Raw genomic sequence first — 19873 nt, 5'->3', positions numbered from 1 at the left:
TGTAGCATTTAAACATAGAAATCGCAGCTAAAATGAGATAATTTGTTTTGCATCATGAGTTGTACTGGCCTCCACAGCATACATTGTGGTATAGATTTTTAACTCTGAAGTCTTATTTGTGAATAGTCCAGAAATAACAAATACAAGGAATACACATTTCAGATTTACCTTCCCTGAGTTCTAGAAATAGATAATACGCTGTAATAAGCTTAGTAGGGAATGTGGTGTTAATAATCCAGCCAATCTGGTCACTTGACACTGTTATTTAAACAGAAGTTGAATAGTGACCCATTGTTAATATTCTGTTTAGTCTACATTTACTCTGTGCTTTGCTGAGCCCCAGCGTTCCCTCCAGCACATGCATGCGTGTACACACATGTGTACACGTATTCTGCTTGTTTCCCTTGGAGGTTCACATTCGTGCTTGTAGCGACCTCTTGGAGGTTCCTAATGGGAGGAGATACAGTTAGATCAAAGAGGAGACAATGCTTTAACATCACACTTCCTTGCTGTGGTCAGTTTATGGTAAATCAGATGGCCTCATCCTTTGGTTTGAATTCCTGTGCAGATTAATAAGGATATTAAAGACCTCAGAAAAGCTCTGTTCTGCTGGGCGAGAAGCTTTCTAATTGGGAGTTAGCAAGCAAAAATATAAATTGTTACAAGTACCCAAAAATTTCCTGTCTGATATACAGTCTTCATAGTGTAGAGATTTACAACAGTGATGGATTGTTGGATCCATTTCAGCTGGAAGTTTGCCTTATCCTGAAGAGTTTATTGGAGCTCATTATGCACAACCATAATTCTGCCTCTCCGTGTGTGTGTTTTGAGCACTGAAGAAAGCACTGAAAAGTCCTTTCAAAAGAGAAATTTGTGATTAATTTTTAATGTGGTAATGCATAATGCTCAGGCAGCCTTAAATTTGGCATTACTTCACTTTTGAGTGCTTCACTTTGCCACCTATGTTATTTGATTGTAGTCTTTTTATATATGTTTTATATGTATGTGTGTGTATGCACATAAGATAAAAATTACTAGGTTGCGTAAGAAAAGAGGTGAAGCCATAGGCCCGGAGCTGAAATGGTCTTTCTTTTACCTAGCATGAGCAATATTTTGGCGCCTGAACCTTTTCCTCTGAGCAGATTTCTAATGTGTGATCGTCAAGCTTGGCAAAATTAGCAGGCAACAGCAGATTTTTTTTTGTTTGTTTATTCCTGAAAGGGAAGATAAGCTTCATGGGGTTTTGGGCAATTCCCAAAACCAGTGGGAGAGAGATACTAACATGACTCTTTCCTGTCCTCCTGTTGCAAGTGCAGTGACAGCTCTGTGGCATTCCCATTGCAGTGTTGTCTGTTGTTGCATTGACAGCAAGGTCTGAAAATATCCCATCTCAGTTGACATTTTAGGTGTTGCCAAAATTTTCCCAAGAAGGCTGAGTCAGTTAAGGAAATGACTGTTCTTCCCCCCGCCCCCCACCTGTTTGTACCTCAACAAAACCTGTGTAGGATTTCATGGAACAAAGAATAGGAGCACCCTTAGGGACAGCTGCTCTCATTTTTAATATTTTTTTTTCCTTTTTTCTTTTGTGGCACAGATAGGAAGTGTGTGTGTGTGTACATGCACAATTATCAGGGTTCATTTTGTATTACTAGTTACCACATCATTGAAATCATAGGTGGAAAAGCAGCAATTTAATTGCCCAGTGAGGATTCATTCCTCTAAAGTCTATCAGAGTCCAGTGGTATATGTGCCGCATTTGCAAAGCTTCTGACTTACATTTCCATACTCATTCTTTTTTGTGGTGATAGCTTTCTATGGATTTTCTAATTGTCACGCTTCAAAACTGTTGTATGTTCTCTCTCTTACTAGGGACGTGCAAGTTAAGTAGGAAACTCTTATTAGGAAATACTTGGGTTTTCCAATACCAGTGCTCAGAAGTTACAGCTGTAAAGAGCTGCTTTTAAATAAAAAGACAACCTTCACTGGTTTTTTATGGTGATGTTTTGTCTCCTACTGGATCTCTCTCATTGTTTGGAAGTAGGGTTTGTTTACTGAACTAACATATTTCCTTTTTTTAAATTTCACCCCTAATTCCTGGCTTTTACATCTCATTCTACCATGCCTTAACCACACTACACATCATTTTACTATGCCTCATACCTGCCTTAACAATGTGATGTCTTTATTCTCCCAGTTGAATTCACCATGCCACTTAAGTATTGTCTTTGAATGTAAAGAGATTTCTACTTTTCCCACTCTTCCACATCATTAATGAAATGCTGAGCAACAACAGATCCAACATACATCATGTATTACCACATTCAGCAAATTATCAACGCACCATTGATTCCCTCCTCTCAGTAAATTATCAATTACCATAAATATTTATGGCTTCTTAGAAAGTTTTAAAGCCCTTTTGCTTAATGGTCGTGCCAAAATCAATGTGAACTTGTTTTTCAGAGAGTGCTTTTCGTTGTTTTAACAACGGGATAATAATCTTGCAGTGAATGCAGAACTCATAGCAGTGGCTTATGCAAGCTTCTGAGGTCTGCTAACCTTATCCTCTACCTATATATCTTGAGGTCACCCTAAATTGCATCATATGCCCTAGAAGAACACACCATTACATTTCATAAAAATAATAATGCCATTTTCCTAGTATTTTTGAGGTATCAGTGTGCAGTACGTGATCGTGAGAAGTGTATTCTGACAGATTCTTTTCTTTTTGAATAACAGATAAATGGAATAGCTAGCTTTTCGGCTTCCTTGTCACTAAAATAATTTCTCTATGGCTTAAAAAAATGTTTATCTATCTCTATCTACAGATCTTTATAGATAGAAAGATATAACCTTTAAAGCCTACTATATCTATACAGTATATGCAATTTGTAAATAGCTGTATATTCAGATAGTCAAGATAAACCCTAAAGCTTCTTTGTATGACAGTATTATATAGTTTTACACAGACGCATACTGTACTACTCCCTCTTTTTATAACAGTTGCTGGAAGATAAAGATACAATCTTAACTGTTCTGCAGTTTCAAAGTTCAGGGGACATAGATAAAGCACAAGAGATTGGTTTTTAGGTTTTAGGATAATAGAATCGATTTCAGGTTTGGGATGCTGGGGCTTCTAGGTATGACTATTAAAAACAAAGGTCTTATAACTAGGAGGAAAACAGCGTTTACCAACAGTTTCTAAAACAGGAGCTAGGAGTGATGTGATTTGTTTTGAGCAAAACAGAGGAGAGAGGGTATGGGATCCTGGCTGGAAATGCAGGAGACTTAAAATTCATAACCTAAATCTGGGGTCTCAGTCTGTGCTTGGAAACAATCCTACAGTTCGAAGTAGCATGTTGTGTAGAAATAAGGTCCTCGAACTCTTCTGGGGAGTGCTCTTCGAAGTCCTTGCACGAGTTGTTTTTTCTTTACTTGTTTTATTTCTATTTTTTAATTGCTATGGTAACTTACTCTATCTTACTGTCTTCCCAGCTTCTAATCAGGTCAGCCATCTTAGGAATTAGCCTGTCTTGGGAGAAAGCCATGTTTTGGAGCAAGATCGATTCCTGCTGCTGCTCTCCCTCATTTTTTACTGATCTTTGATTCATTTTGTCTTTAATTAGTACTTCTCACTGATGTACACTGTCACAAACAAAGCCAGGAGATGGTAGTACCTCATATGTTCTCCTTTTGGTTCCTTGCCACCGAAACAGGTGTCTTCCTCCCTGATAAAAAATTTTCCTAGCACCAGCTTTGCCTGTTGACCTTGATCCATACATAGGGCACTCACATTTCCATTAAACAGCGCTGCTTTACCTTAGATCATCCGTGATCCCCTACATCAGCTACCTCTTCTCTAAAATTACCTGTCCCTGCCCATCTCATCCTTTATAAGCATTGCCCCACTGTGCCCCACTATGCTATTCTCTGTACCTGTTTAATGTCTCTGCTTCCTCCACATGGATCTAACTTGCCTGGAGCCTAGAATCTCACTCCTTTTTCTTATTAGCTCAGGTTTGACTTCTGATGGAGGAAGCTTCTTTTGAGAATTACCTGCTTCACTGTAACTACAGATCCAGTCAAGGGTGCACCCCTGGTTTGTATAGGGATCAAGATTTTGCCACTGCTGTTGTGGCATATACCTGTAAGAGTCTTGCTTTGTTTGTTTAATTACAGCATTACCCCAGCCTGAGAACTAATTTACCAAGCAGAGCTGCCTGCAGGCACTGCAGTACCAGTTGCTGATAGCCCTAGAGATGCTGGCTGTTTGTAATTATGTGACAAGTAGACTGAAACTGTTTTTAATTGTGCTCTATGGCATAATATTTATATACATTTCTTTACTCTGAACATCTGATATTTTAATAAAGGAGCATAACTATTCAGCCTTTTGCAGCATAGCAAGGGAGAAGTGTATGCAGCACTCTTTTCTGTACAAAAATATGGAGAACCCAGTCCCTCAACTGACAGGTAGCCAAGCAGGTTTTGGAGATTTTTTTCCTTTGAGAAAGCCCCTCTGTACGCCCCCCCCCCCCCCCCCCCCCCAAATCACTGATTAGCACCCACATCTGGAAAAGCTCCATTTGGGGTGGACAGGAACTCAGATGCCTGTGTAAGGACCATGCTGATGGCAGCAAGTCACTGATCCTCTGGTGACTGTCTCAGGGTGTCTGCAGGAATAAAGGCAGGGTCTTCATTTGGTTCCGATTTTTCAGATTTCTCATTCAAGCTTTCTTTGAAAGCTAGCAGGAAAGTGGTGTTGCTACTTACATGAAAAACTACAGATCTGGTGCCAGGTGAGAAGGAAAGCTGAGGTGTTACCAGTAATGCATGAGACGTTAAGCCATCCAGCTATTTACTAGAGTGGCTGTTCCCTTAAGAGCCACGCAAACTTCTGTACCTGTGGTGCTTGGACAGTCCCCAAGGGCACATTACGCCATGAGGATAACTGCAAGCAGAGTTTGACTTTCAGTTGGCACGATGTCCTTTCCCATGGAGAACTGAACCTTTAACGCACCCAGCTGGACTTCCGAGGGCAGTTCTTGAGGGAGTTGTGTTATCTTTGTTATTGTAAATGTGCTGTCAACTACGACGCCTGAAGCGCGCTGATCAGGTGAAAGTAGGCTTTGTGCCTGACTTCATGCTCTCCCTGTGTCTTCTTACACCTTTCCCACAGAAACAGGGCAGCAGTATGGCTCTCACAGGCGTGCTGCTCTGCTTAGCTAAGGCTGGAGAGGGGAGATGCTTATAGGAAAAAGATGGTTCCTGTCTGATATTTTAAATCTTGAGTTGTTCACATTACTGAATATTTTAAGTTGTGCTGCGGACAGGTGGGAGTTTACACGGGTGCAAGCCACAGGCTGTTGGCATGGATTACGCTTGTTGAGGTCTGGGCCCATTTAGGCTGGTGGATTTTTGTAATTGATTTCTTAAAACTATGTATTTTGAGCAAGGTATTTGTGAGAAGATTTATTCAGACTTGGCTGAAAAAAAAATAATCTTGTAGCATGAGTCAAGTCCCTTTCAGTGTTCTCCATCCACTTGGTCAGACCTTGGCTCCTTTGGTTGCTGGTATACTGGCTGTGGAAGAGCTCCCGCTCATTAGCGAACTTTCTGGATTGCTTTGATTCTCTCCCACTGGTTAGTGGCCCAGCTTTGTTTAGAGCTGGTGCTTCTCCACTTCACAGAGCTAAATTGCACTAGGCTAGCGCCAGGGTTGTCGGTCTCGGGGTCGTGAGGATTGATAACATCGGCATTATGAGCTTTACTGCTCTTCTGTGGCTAAACTCTCAAACTGAATGAGTCCTCTGGCAGAAATTCCAGGTCATTAAACTGGCAAGTGCTCCTTGCAATCCTTTTTCGTGACTAAACTCAGACTTCATCGAATCTGAAGTTACCCTACTCTTCCTGAAGAGCCACCTGCTTTGAAATAGTGGGTATGGGTGCATCAGGAGGTATGGGTAGTTCTCATGTCAGAATGCCAGGATCTTCAGCAGTCCCAGAAAAAAAAAACAGCTGCACCGGATGCATGATGGACATGGGTGCAGCAGTGCTTCATCTGCAACTCTAGCCTGAAATGTCACTGGATTTGCAAAAATTCTAATTTCTTAATGGCTAGTGGTTTACATTAACAGAAGCTTGATTCAGACAGTAAACACAGGATGCTGAATATCCTAGGTCAAATCTCAGTCTGACCCTAAATAGCCCATCTGTAACACTAGTGAAGATCAGGTACCGGAATTTGAGCAAGTGGAGAACAAGCTCTCTGCTTGTTATTCTTTTAATCGTCAGTGACTTAAGGACTTCCTAACCCAGAAGCTGCATCTTCATATTGTGCTTATTAGCCACTCTTGAACTCATTTGTTTAATCTTTTTGAAACCATGTGTTAACACAGCAGAGAATTCCACAATTTTTAGAAATGTTGTTTGGAAAATTAGCGGGATTTTTTTTCTTAAAGCTGCTCATCACTGGAATAGTGTTTTCTCTAGAAAATTGCACTTCAGCTGACGTAAATATCTGAGTTGTCTTACTACTAAGGAATATCTACCTGATGGCAAGTTCTCCCTAGGTTCTGTGTTACCAGTTCACAGCAAATGGAAGTTTTGATATGGCTTCAGTCACATATGCCGAATTGCCCACTTGAATGAAAAACACACCCAGTACCTCAGTTGTGCTTTCTGGTGTTCCCACCATTTTATTTTGTCACAGACTTTGGTTTTTACATGATAGTGCTGCTATAATAGTTGTCTTCTAGGAGCAGCATATATAAAATGACATACTAGGTCAATAATTAGGCCTAGTTAAAAAGAAAAAAAATATTCAGAGGGTTGTTTTTCAGGGGTTTTTTTACTCTTCAAATTTGTATTTTTTCTCTCACTTCTTTTATCTGTCTCCTCCTTACAGCATTAGCCACTATGTGCTGGTGATGTCATTGACCATATTTATGATGCTGATGAATGGACTGGCCCAGCTGCTAACTACACAGAGACTTGAACTTCCCAGAAGGACTAAGCACCATTCCACGTGACAAAGTGATAAATGTGTCTGCCTTGTTCCCATCCTCAGGCTTCCTGTGGACCAACCTCCACCTCTGGAATGTAAATATAAGTTAAAGGACTAGAGTGCCAAAATCCCATCCAAGGATCAGAGTGCTCTCTTGATACACATTAAATGCTGTCCCATGATTGAAATTTGCCTTTGGAGATTGCCATTTAGCCATCAGTGGGGCTAAAAAAGCCTCAGCTTTATTCTCCAAGTGTATGTATTTCCTGAAAATAAAAACAAGAAAATTCTTTTAAAAAAAAAAAACAGGCAACCGTCTTTTAGAGGGTTTTTGGTTGTTATAACTTGTCTGCCAGCTGTTTGTCTCACACGTGCTTACTCTCTTGAGGAGCCTGCAAAGTCCTTGCTTCATTTCATGTCTCGCATAAGCATCTCGCAGACTAAAGCATAAATGAAATCAGTCTGGGCAGATCACTGGTTTGTATGTAGCCGATGTGGCATATGCATTTGAATATCTCTGAAACTGGCTGTGCTTTCTGCAAGCTGTGTCAATGTGCATGTGAGAATATGTTGAGGCAGGTTAAGACTGGTACGCTGTGAGGCTGTTGCTGTAAGACAACAGCTTTTAGCTAACCTCGGTGCGAATTGCTGCCACTGACCGTGCTCTCCTGCTAACTCCTGTGCTTGGGTTGGCTGTGCAGTATGCCAGCTCAAGTAATTGATCCAAGTGAAAAGGAACCTGATTAAAGAATTGTAAAATAGCATTCAGACAGGTTCCCTGGTCCAGCTTGTGATGGGATGGGCAGGAAGGTCAGGGCTGATTGTTTCAGTGGCAGCCCAGAGTTAGATCAGCATAAAGAAGTCATGAAACTGTAGACGGAGTTGGTGGTTTGCATAGAAAGATGCCACACAGAGGCTTTTTTCCTTTGTTTCCTTGTTTTCCTTTCTACTTGTGTTCCGTTCCTGATCACAAGCACCAGCCTGGGTAACGGGTGTGCCATGAACCAAACTCAGACACAAATCCCCTGGTTGTACGCTGATTACAAGTGAGAGCAAAGAGTGAGGGTGCTTAGAGGCTCTGCTGTTGTGGGTGCTCCTGGGGACCCAGTAAGTGTAAATCCATTGCATGAGGCTTTGAGATAGACTTGTAACTTTGTGGCCCTCCAACAGCAAGCATCAGCTTCCCTACCACTAGCCCACAGTTAAGTAGCACAAACTACGGAACCCACATACACCTCAATGGTTCATCTTTCCCTGAGGTCATCTCTTGCAAGAATTACACAAAAATTGTATCTCCTGAAGAAAAAATTGTATTTCCTGCTCATCAGGAGCCCTGCACAGAGCCAGGTGTCCTGCCTTTGAAACAGCTTTTTCCATCTACACCATCAATAAGCAGATCCCTTTGCACAGTAAAGGAAGCGAGTGAAAGAAAAAAATTTTTTCTTTCTGCCCCACTGTATGGTGGCATCACTAAAAATTGTACAATGTAATTTCCCTGTGTCACACTCCCAACTTGCAGCCAGACCTTCCTATCTGGGAGCTGATACATATGGTACGTGATGCTGGCAGCCAAGGCTAGACATTCGTCATGAGGGCTGCTCCAACACTTTTTCCAGCCATCTGGCATTTGGCCATGGTCACATGTCTGTTTAACGCTCTGGAAACTAGTCATCCCTCTGCAGGAAGTTTGGCTGGGAGAAACCAGTCACAAACCTCCATCTGCTTGTTGAGCGCTAAAAAAAAATCATATCGTGGGCCTGCAGTCATCTGTGCAGCTTCGGAGTGCCTCTTGAGAGTGTCTGAGCACTGGAGAGGGAGTCATTTTTCCACTAGGTAGTGGTCTGGTGGTCTTACTGGGCATGTTGGTAGCACAGCTGGCCTCAGTCACAGGAGATATTTCACATTTGTTACAGAATATTCCTGCAGACTTGCACGCTGGAAGGTGGGCATGTGCCCACTGTTGCTAGTTGTACCGTACAGCCAAGGCAAGGAGCAACCGTGAGCAGGGGGAAAGTTGCCGCTACAGCAAAAACTCTGTGCGGGTATGGGAATCTGCCACACTTGTTCTCCTTAGATCCAGTGAGTCTCTGCATTGGAGAGCTATCCCCACCTCAGCCCCAGTCTACACGTATCTATAAGTACCTACAGTGTATTGTATCATTGCGGCGTACTGTATCAACGGCTTTGTGCGACTTAACTGATGTATTGAGACTGCTGTCTACAGCGCTGCCGTTTCAGTACACACAGCTATAGGCAGCGGTACTATTGAGCATCCCAGCCTCCATTGCTGGAGCGATTTCTTTGCAAAACTACTGTTTGTAGAGCAAATTCACTGATGGGAGCAGCTGCAGCTGGCATTGGTGTGATTTGAAGGAACTGACTGAAAAAGTAGGAACGTGGGACCCACCGGGCTGCTACCCTGAAGGCACATCTGCAAGCATCTCAAAACTGCTTGTTATCTATGACAAGGCCAAGCGGATGTCCTGCCTACTAAGTGAAAACACCAGAGGTACGTACTGTCTGGTGCTGCAGGCTCCCCAGGAAAACGCACAGGAGCTCAAGCCTGATGTCTTTTCTTACCACAGGGGGCTGGTAATAAAACAGCGTCTCATCCCACTGTGTCTGGTACTGCTCATCTATGGCAGCAGGAGTAATCCATATACTCTGGTACGCGGGGAAGTGGAAACGGCTGTCCAAAGTATAACCTGCATCGATTGCTCTTTCTGCTCATGGCTTCCGTAGTGCCTCTTTCCTCAAAGCAGGTTTTGTTTTTTACATCCATTCTTGTAAGAGCGGAAGGGGGATGATGAGCATGGGAGAACATTTGCAACGCGCGCATGATTTTTTTCACCAGTGCTGCTCTGCGGGGGTCTGTTCTTGTTTGCCATTTGCTCTGGTTGGGCCATAGTGGTAGCAACCTTAGCTCACCTTTCCCTTTCCCCCGCTGGTCCCTTGCATCTCTGTGCCATTTGTGAATTCAGTTTCTAGCTGAGGCCGCAGGAGTGCTGGAGAGAAGCTCTCGTGGAGAGGCAGGATTGGCTGTGCTATTCCCGTGTCTCCCCAGGGGAGGCTCTTGCTGGAGTCTTGGCCCACACTTTTGGGTTTACTCCAGCACAGGGAGGTGTCAAAAATTCCCCCACTCAGCTACTTTACACAGCCCCATGGTGTGTGTAACAAAGTCGACTCTTCCCTCCCATGGATGCGTGTTCCTCTCCTTTCCAGAAACAAATGTCATCAGCAATAAAAAGTGCTCCCCAACCTTAGGACCTAAGGTAGGGAATAAAATTTTGTATTCAGCTGAGTTTAAGCTTTCTTTTCCTCTACTTGCGGGTCTTTGAGCATTATCCCTCTTCATGGGGCCCAGACGGGACTTGGGCCACAGAAAGGGGCCTGTGAGCCAGCAGAGCCTTGCAGGCCAGTGCAGCTATCACCCAGCCCCTGCGTTTTCTGCTAAGGGCACGAAGGCAGAATTGCCTTGAGCCCTCCTGCCTGCCTTCTTTCACTTGCAGTAGAGTTGTAGACTCTCTGACTCCTAGAGCAGGTGAGGCTCCAGACAGCGAAAACCTCAGGCAGGGAAAAGCAGGCAGATCGGCATTGTTATTTATACCTGGGACTGCACAAATTTTTTTAAACTATACTCATAGTGTAAAAACCTTTGCAAAGCTTGTATCATCTTGGTTTCAGAGCCATGGACCCCTGAAGAGCTAACCATAAATGTGGAGTGCCCATCAGGTGGTGTAATGTGAGAGAACTGTACTGAAGAGTAGCTGATACAAAGATCTTGTAATCTTCAGTGCTAGGAATTGTTCTCTGCTATTGTGTTATCAAGGCTGTACACAGCAGCCTTTTGATATCCATCCAGGGAGTGAGCTGTTTCTTCAGAGATGATGAAGCTTAGATTGTATCGAGACCTCTTATGACTCACACTAAATGATTTCCCCTTCCCCCTCGCAGAGTAAATCAGATTCTAGAAGCTTTGGCAATTTCAATGCGTGCCGTGGCTGTTAGTTGTAAGGCTGCTACAGCCTTCACATTCTTGAATGAGACAAAGATATGAATGAACATTCATGGTCTTACCCAAACCTTGCTCTCTTGAACTGCGGTGTCTGGTTTGGCCAAGCGACGATACAAATATCATTTCAGCTCCTACCACCCCAGTTAATCTGTAAGGGTGCAAAGCTCATCGCTTTTCAAAATTGTCCGCATGAATCCTGCAGGCCCTTTTCCTGTGTCCTTGGGGTGGTAAGGGTACTTCTCTCAGATGCGTTCGGCAAAGAGGATGAGAGCATGGAGGGTGCCAGGCTTGCTGCTGCATCCTGGTAGATGTGGAGTGCTGTGAGCAGGAGCCAGCCGGAGAGAGTATTTTGGGGAGCTACAGTTGGGGTGGGGAAGGGAGAATGTCTCTGTCTTGCACCTACTCTGGGGTGTGTTCTGTGTCACAGTAGCGGGGCAGCTCCAGGTCCCCCCTTCTCTATCATCACATGGCTTCATCTAGCCTGAAGGCAAGAAGCTGACTTTCTTCTCCTGTATGTTGTCTTTGGGCAGCCGCTTTGTGAGCTGCCATGGCTGGGGAAGGTTCGGGAACCTGTCTTGCACTGCTACCGCATGTGTGAGACAGCCCTGGATCAGCCCTGGTTATTTGTGAGACAGGGCTTTGGGTGAGCTGGAACCGACTCTCACAGCGGCTGTGGTCACCAAATTGTTTGCAACTCTCTCCTCAACTAGTCTCTCCTGGACTGGGTAGTTAATAAGGACGCGCAGGGTTGATTCCAGTTCATTGGCTTAAAGAGGCTCTGAATTCAGCCGCTTCCAGCAAGAGCTCCCTCCTTGCCCTGGGGCAGGGCACAGCATTTTAGCATTTGAGGAGGACTGAAAAGAGGAAGGGGAAGGAGAAGGTTGAAAGCCTGGCACTTGCCCCCTTCCCATGACTTTTGAAAACAAGCTTGTTGATATTTTCTTTATTTGTTTATTTATTGACTTATGCTTGGCAGCAAGCTTCATAACTTTCTAACTTTGAAGGTGAATAATATCAAGTGGAAATACAGGAAAACACACCTTGTTTTGTTTGCATGCTATTTTCCATGTGAGTTGTAAGAGCGCATGCCTTTTTTTTTTTTCTTCTTCTTCTTTTTAGTTCCTTTAATCTTACATAAGGTGAAGCTGGTTTACCTTTTGCTCGGGTCAGTATCGCTGACAAACGTGTTAATGGCTGGGTATCATCCATGGCATTCTCTGAGAGAGGGAGGGAGAAAGCACCGCACCAAGATCCCCTGCCGAATGTGCTCGCAATGGGAAACGACCAGTGATGGACCCGCTTCTGCTCTGAATTTCTTGCTGTCTGCAGCCCTGCTTCTCGCCGTGTCACCTCCACTGCAGGGAGGTCCTTCCTGACCTGAATTGTGTGGTCCAGTGCACAGGCTGCCAAGAGCTGCACACCCTGTGCTTGGACCAGTGGCTGAGCAAGGGACAGGATAGTGCAGAGTCAGACCTGGGGAATTTAAATTTAAATCACTGCTAGTGCAATCATACCGGGGTCCAACATTTTTTGCCTTACAGCAAGATGGGAGGAGAAATACAAGAAAGCCATGTGTCACTAGCACGACTCTTCGCTGTTCTCGTCGCCTCCTCTTCCTCCTCAGGGAGTTTGCAGCATTGCTCCAGCAGTACCTGCCCAAGCCCAACCCCAAGCTTCAGCAATTGCAAGCTGGTCCAAAGGGTACACGTCCAGTAACAAACGTTGCAAAATTGAACCACTGGCATTTAGGGTTGGGGAAATCTCTGACCAAGACCTAAACTCCTCTAATTAAACTTATCACTCTTGCAGAAATGCTGAAGGATGAGGCATTCTGAGCGCAGTTCTCATATTGACTTTCTGTGGAATAACCTTTGGATATCTCAATAGACGTGGCCTTTTGTGCCGGACATCATTGTTCTGCCTTCTTGGCATGTGAGACAGCGCAAGACAAAAACGGCAAAGTAATTTCAACAGGGGCTGGAATTTGGCGGTGTGAGTCCCGGTGAGCACACAAGCAGAGACGGGCTCTGAAAATACTGTTATTTTATTTTTGTGTCAATTTCCATATTAAGTTAAAAGACCCTAGAACTTACTGTACAAAGCACTGCTATCCACAGCTATATTTAGCTGCTGGGATGTTTGTGTCTCCATCTCACTAGATCTCCAGAAATGAGTGGATATTTTCCATCATGGGCTTTGAGTAGGAAGCTTGTTATATCTGACCTACTGTGAAAGGAAAACATCCACTTCACCCCTGTGCATTTTTTCATACAAGTGGTATCTTTCTACATCTCTTCTAATCTGCATTAACACGTTATATTCCCTTTCAAATGCTACAAACTTACTTGCTTTAATGTAATTTGGCAATTGACTGGTATTTACGGCCAAAAGTAGAAATGAAACGTGCGTGTCATTTTTAGAGAATTACATAGTGAAGGAAAACCTCCTACTATTTGGGATGACAGCCAAATCTTCATCTGGGACCTGAACACAAGCCTTGTGAATCGTTGTCCCAAGCTCCTCCATTTCCTGGGGCTTCATTTCCCTGCCAGTCCCAAAGAAGTCATGCAGTGAACCCTGCCTAAGATTTTTTCCCCTGAGCGTGGCTTTCGGTGGTTCCTGTCGAGGGTCCCTCCTAGCCTTGCTCCTCCGCCTGTGTCCTGGGTGGCCCAGGACCCGACCTGCCAGCCTGGCTCTGTGGCAGAAGCTTGGGAGCGTTTGCAGAGTCAGCGCCCGAGCCCAGGGCGGTGCGGGGGAGAGTTTTGTCCTGTTTGGTAGGTCATGATGGCAGCCAGTCTATCATGGGGGGGAGCCTGTTTGTTTGGTTTGTTGCTTCTGTTTGTTTGTTTAGGATATTTTTTTTATAATACTTAAAGCTTGGGTTTGGTTTTTTTGTAATTGATGATTGAGAGACCAGCTGTCGGCATTAATTCATTTTAATAGGACTCAATCTGAGAAGTGTTCAAGCTTCCTCTTAGAAAAAGTGGCTGACTGCATATTTTTTTTTTCTAGGCAGTTTGCTTGACAGATAATAATTTTTACAAAAATTGCTCTACAGAGCAAGGGACCAGACTCTGTCATTTTCCCTTCGCAGTATTCATTTCTTGCAAAAGTACCTGACATTTGGAGGAAAGCAGCCTTTTCATTAGTGGATGCAGGGAAAGCCCCATGGGCAGGAGCGCAGAATAACTGGCTCTGCAATCTACAGAACTGCAACTAATTGTATTTTAAGTCTCTATTTCAGTGAGGTACCGTTGTCGGTTATCATTCCAATACAATATATTGGAACTGAATCACAGTAACTATATTTTCTCTCCTCGTGGCAATTTTAACTCTTTGTGAAAAATCACGGGAGCTGTGAGCTTTCTGAATACAAAGCAACAGGGCACAGGTAAGTGGAGGTGACATTCCCCCATAGTTCACAGCAATTAACCTCAGCGAGGGAAAGAAAAATTAAAACGGTCACTTGTGTTTGCAAGAATTACCTTGTGATACATTGCAAATACCGTCTTGTAGGCAGTTATTTAACTTAATCTGTGCCACAGTTATGCAAATATGCTTATCATGCATTTGACAGCTTGCTCTCTCTCACTCTCAGAGTGGTGGTGTGTGTAAGATGGATTCATGTACACATTCCTAAAGGCAAAATGCGTGATACTTGTCAGGTTAGGACTAAATGGTGTTATTTATTTGTTTATTTTGCAAGTCCGTGAATGCGCCTCACTATTAAGAAGAGGAACACAGTAATGATTCTGTTTAATTAACGGAGAAGTAAAACTTTCTTGGCAGTTCTAAGGGCAGATCTATCTGAGGTGTCACAGGACTGGAGAATTCCTGTAAAGGGCTGAGAAAGCATTATTTGTGCTTGGTGTGTGGAGCTTTATGAAAGCAATTTACATATTTGCACACTGAAGCATAACTACTAGCTCGCAAGCAGGGTGATAAATGATTAACTATAAATGATTGACAGTTTGGCCAAAAATCCAGCAGAGCACTTGAGCATGTGCTTAACTTCAGACAACCTGGCTCTGCTGACTGCGGTGGGGCAGTGTCGGGTCCTCTCTTAAGTTCAAGAAACTGCTCGTGCACTTCAGTTAAACATGCGCATAAGTGACCTGGAGGACCAGAGACCGGCTAAGAGAGCTTATAAAAGGGAAAAACGTCCTCGTATAATGCTTAAATGAGGTTGGCAGCAGTAAGTAGAACTGTGAACAGCTCGTCAGGGATTGGAGCATCCCCAGCTCCTATCGATGAAGTGGCAGTTGGTAGTTGCCTAGCATTTCACAGACTTAGGGCAAAAATAGAGGTATTCCAGCAAAGGACTAATCTAGTCTGCCCATTTCAGAACAATGTTTTGTTCTGTGCATTTTGTTCCATTTTGTTTTGGTTTTAATTTTGGGGAGCATAAACATACTAAATATTTTATTGCTGTTCTGTGAAAATCTCATTCTGCATTGGCCAAATATTGCTTTCACTAAATGGCTTAATTGGAAATGGAATTAGTCCAAAAAAAGCCCAAACCCCCAACCTCCCAATGGTGCTTTCGTTTTCCAGTAGCTTGAAACTCTTCTCCAGCATTCGTCTTGCGCTGGCCTCATGCTACCCACTGGGAATCCTGATAGGAACTTTGCTTCATCACAAGCCACTTTCTTACAGCATATTTGGAAGTTCCTGAAGACGGAGGTGGAAAAATGCGCTCTGAACCACAAGTGTTAAGCAAAAGTTGAAGGTCCAAATCAGGGTCATTCTGATGAAGTTGGTTTTGGACTCCATGTAACAATGCAGGAATGTTTTCATGTGCCTGAGTGAAATTTAGCAAACTAGAACTACAAGTGAAGTCTACCGCTTTCTCCTTTTTTTCCCTTCTAAAGAAGAATATTTGGGTTTATATCACTGTCGGAAACATACGCTCCTTGGATTACCACTTCCACCTCCAGCAGATACCCGAAAGCAAAGGCTACCCTACGTTCATCAGGCATGCAGTCAAGCATGCGATCTTCACAATGATCCCTGTGGGCTTTTACATCACCACAGAGCAGTACACGCTACTCTTGTGTGTTCTTTGCTTTTTGGGAAGCTTTTTGACTCCATCATTTCTTTTTTTTTTTCTTTATTTTACCTCTGCTGATACCATCTCTTTTAAAATATGTCTGAAGTTCATGGTGGTTGGGTGAAGATTAATTAAAGCATGTCAGTGTGATGCTGTCTTTCATTCATGAGATATGCAGGAAGATGATAATCTTTTTTGGAATAAAAATTAATGGATTCAGTGCCCAAAACACAGACTCTAGATAATTAACAAGAAACAGAAAAGGATGGTGAAAAGCTTTTTCTAGGGCCCAAATTCAGATCTAAGCAATAAGATACTGTTACCGGAGTGTGTGTTTTCCAGAGTACCCAGGAAACAAGCAGAAAAAAGGATCTAGAAAATCCTGGAGACAGAAAAAAGTTGGAAATATGATCTGGAGAGAATGGCTGAAAAGTCTTTACAGGTTTGAGTGTGGGCTAGAAAACGATACAGAAATTATCTCTGATTTGATTCAGACTATCTTCAAGGCTTTTGTATTTCTTTTTTTCTTTTTTTTGCAAAATCAACAGGGTTGCATAAAAATACCTGAATCCCTCAGTGATTTTCTTCGTGATGGAAATAACTTGAAAGACACTGGACGATGATCAAACAGCATGACATAAAACTGCTATGAAAGTAGCCATATTTTTTTAGTCAGAGGGGAGGGTGCCAGAGCTTTCTCCTTATCTGTTTAAAGCATCAAAATAGATTTTATGCCTCTGTAATCCATGAACCTTGGATATAAGCCAACAGCTGCCAAAATCAGCAGGAATTTCTCAAAGCCTGTGGAAGCCAGTGGATCCGAAGGTGGGTCAATTGTAGATAGTTCAACAGTCCAAATGTTCTCTCAAGAGCATAACTTAAAGGCTGGTTGTTATGTTCAAGCGCTTACACTTTTTGGAAGTCTATTATTCCTTTTTTAAAGCCAGGTTTGATACACTAGACCTATGTGCAAGTTGTGGCTTTCTGGTATGCAGCCACATTGCTGCAGTTTTTCCAGGTAATGGTTCTGGTTGAGGTGACGAGCTGACTGTCTTCTCATATGCAACCCACCCCACTCCCTCCAGCCAAATCCTCCAGCTCCCTTGGTCTCAGATTTGAAATCTCAACCTTCACTCAAAACTCTTTGTATATTGGTCAGCTCATGAGCGTGAGCAGGAGCAACACCTGATCAGCTGTGAAGAGGGAAAAACCGCTAGCATTCGTTTTCATAATCAACCCTAATTCCCTGGGGAGAAGGTACATGGGGTGGATTTTATCACCAGCAAATTAACTTGAGAGTGGGTGAGGGATGTGCAAGAAGAGCTCACAACTCTTCCATTACCATTATTGAATGGTTTGAGTTTGCTTCTGTTACTAAAGGAAACTATATATATTGTCTCTTTTGGTTTTTTTTCTTCTGGGCTCAGACAATTCAGAAATCAGTAAATCACATAAATTCATATCAGGAGAGGCAGGTTTATTGTTTTCTGTTTTAAACCAGTTCTTCTATGTTTTGTCTTGCCTGCAAAATCCTTCCTGCTTCTCAAATGCAAGATAATGCAGGCAGACAGTGTTTCTAACATAAGCCAGAAAAGATGTGATGATAAATGTTTAACTGCGGTTTTCCATTCCATATGCTGAAAGTAAGAAAAGGGAGAAAAAAATAGACATGTTAATGATGTCCTATCATCATCATAGTCTCTTCAGCTGACATGGGAGGAGGATGCATAATTACCTGGACAGAGACTAAGTATATTGACTTCAGTTATTCCTCAGCTGGAGCTCTTTTTCAGTGTGTGAGCACAAAAAGCTTTAAGGAATAATGCATAAAAATGCTATTATCTTTGGAAAGAGCGATATTCAGTTGGCTTGGCTGTTATGTAGGTGAAAGCACGACGGGTACCAAGACTGCTGAGTACATTTGCATGAGATTAGTTAAATCATTTAAGCAGAATGTCCCCCCTATCTGTTTCACCCTATGCTCAGATGCTGGGGAACTTGGAAGTAAAAGTAGCAGTGAGGATGGAACACTGCATGAGCAATTCCATTATTTTTTTCTGATAAAAGAAGAGGCGCAAAAAGGTGGGAAGAAGCTGACTAGTGGGAAGCAGTAGTGGGAAAATTGGCAGCTCTGGGTTCTGTCACAGCGTGCGACCTCAGGCAACTTGATAAAGTGTCTGGGATCACTTTTTTGCACTTGATTTCATTTTGAACAAAACGTCATGACACCAAAATTCCCACTGCTATCCACAGCGTTCAGTAGGAGGTACAGCCAACATCAGTACTTCCCCTGTGAAATGGGAATCGTTTGAGAGGATGACCCACACTTTACCCCTTCTCTGAAAGGTTAATAGCATGAGGGGCAGTTTCCTATCACTACCTTTGTACTGCCTGCGGCGGGACTCTGATCTCGGTTGGGGTCTCTGGGAACCGCAGTAATGCAAATAATAATGCTCCCCCCAGCATCGGCTAAACGCCATTTCCCACGTTTTGATTGCCTGGTGCCAATACGGTCCGATGATACTTGTTGGAGCTGAGGCAGACGCTAGCCTTTCCAGCGTAGCACTAGTATGTGTTTGCCAGGATGGATGGGGTCTTTTTGCGGGCTGGTTTTGCTGCCTTCGTAGGCAGTTTAGAGAATAAGTCCCCAGGACATTGTGCTTTGGAAAACAGGCATAGGGATTGGGGCATGTTAGCTCAGCTGCAGTTTTATTGGCAATATGGGACGTGAAATAACAAAGTTTTCATCTGGCCATGGAAGTGACTAAATAGAAGTACTTTACGACTTTGGGAGTGTTACATTCTTGTCATGTTTCAGCATTTGCAGATACAACAGATGAAGCAAATTAAATTATGCATGCACTAAAGGAATGCATTGTTAGCCACAGTCTTTGTTAACTTGCCTGCAAATAAATAAACACAAATAACTAGAAGACGTATCCTGACGATTTGGTAGGTTGGGTTGGGGTTTTTTGCCTTATGCTCATACATGTAATATATATGCATGTGTGTATATCTGTAGGTGACCCATCAGCCATACCTGCTGCACTCGTTACCTGGTGGGTCTCACATTGTAGGAGAAGCCACATGGCTGCACTCCCTCATTTGCATTCCAGTTGTATATAGCTTTGGCAATTTGTTTATGCAACTGAATGTATGCAATGATCAATATCACAGTCCGCAATAAGTCTCAATTAACGTTGCCACAGGAATCTTCCTTCATGTTTGTGCTGGCTTCTGTAGATTTAAACGCTCAGCCTTAACGATGCATTAATGTTGTTTTCCTTTTTTTTTTTTTTAATGCTGTGTTTGCAGTATAAAGTCCACAATTTATTTTGTTCTCTTTGCCCAGCAGGAACACTTTTTCCACTGACTCTTTAATAAGAAGCCCTTGTGAGTACGAAAACCATTTATCTTTATTAGTTATATATTTTGCTCATCACCTCTCTTACATTTATGAATTAAATATTTACTGATTTTTTCACAAAGAAGAATGCCCCACTGCTCAGTAAGAACAATTACCACCAGCTATGCACAGAGAACCGTAAGCAAAACAAACTTGCATTGCTTCTGGAAGTCATGTCAGAAGTGACAGGAACTGAAACTGTCTTTTAATGGAGATCCTTGTGGGGCTGGGGTTTTTTTGAAGATATCTGTAAAATGCATTGTGAAAGAAAGGCTTGCATCTGTTTGTTTGCTTTCTTTCATTTACTTTTTGCTTTGTGTTACACAAGCAAAAGTGAAGGAATTCTTGTTCTCTTCCCCACTTTTTGCTTGTAATCTCATCGGTAGGCTAAGAGAACTG

The 19873-nt window shown here is 43.0% G+C and overlaps 1 protein-coding gene across 1 annotated transcript in view; it reads left to right on the top strand.

The window, feature by feature from the left end:
• The window catches only part of PIGN (phosphatidylinositol glycan anchor biosynthesis class N), a 110037-nt gene extending 102757 nt beyond the window's left edge, over window positions 1–7280 (top strand). The window contains exon 29 of the mRNA XM_049823972.1: window positions 6905–7280. Coding sequence (XP_049679929.1) covers window positions 6905–7028 — 124 coding nt within the window. The 3' untranslated portion in view covers window positions 7029–7280. The remainder of the gene's footprint in view (window positions 1–6904) is intronic.
• Window positions 7281–19873: the final 12593 nt, after the last annotated feature.

Source organism: Accipiter gentilis, chromosome 20, assembly GCF_929443795.1.
Source record: "Accipiter gentilis chromosome 20, bAccGen1.1, whole genome shotgun sequence".
Classification (NCBI taxonomy): Eukaryota; Metazoa; Chordata; class Aves; order Accipitriformes; family Accipitridae; genus Astur; species Astur gentilis.
This window is presented reverse-complemented; position numbering and strand designations above follow the sequence as displayed.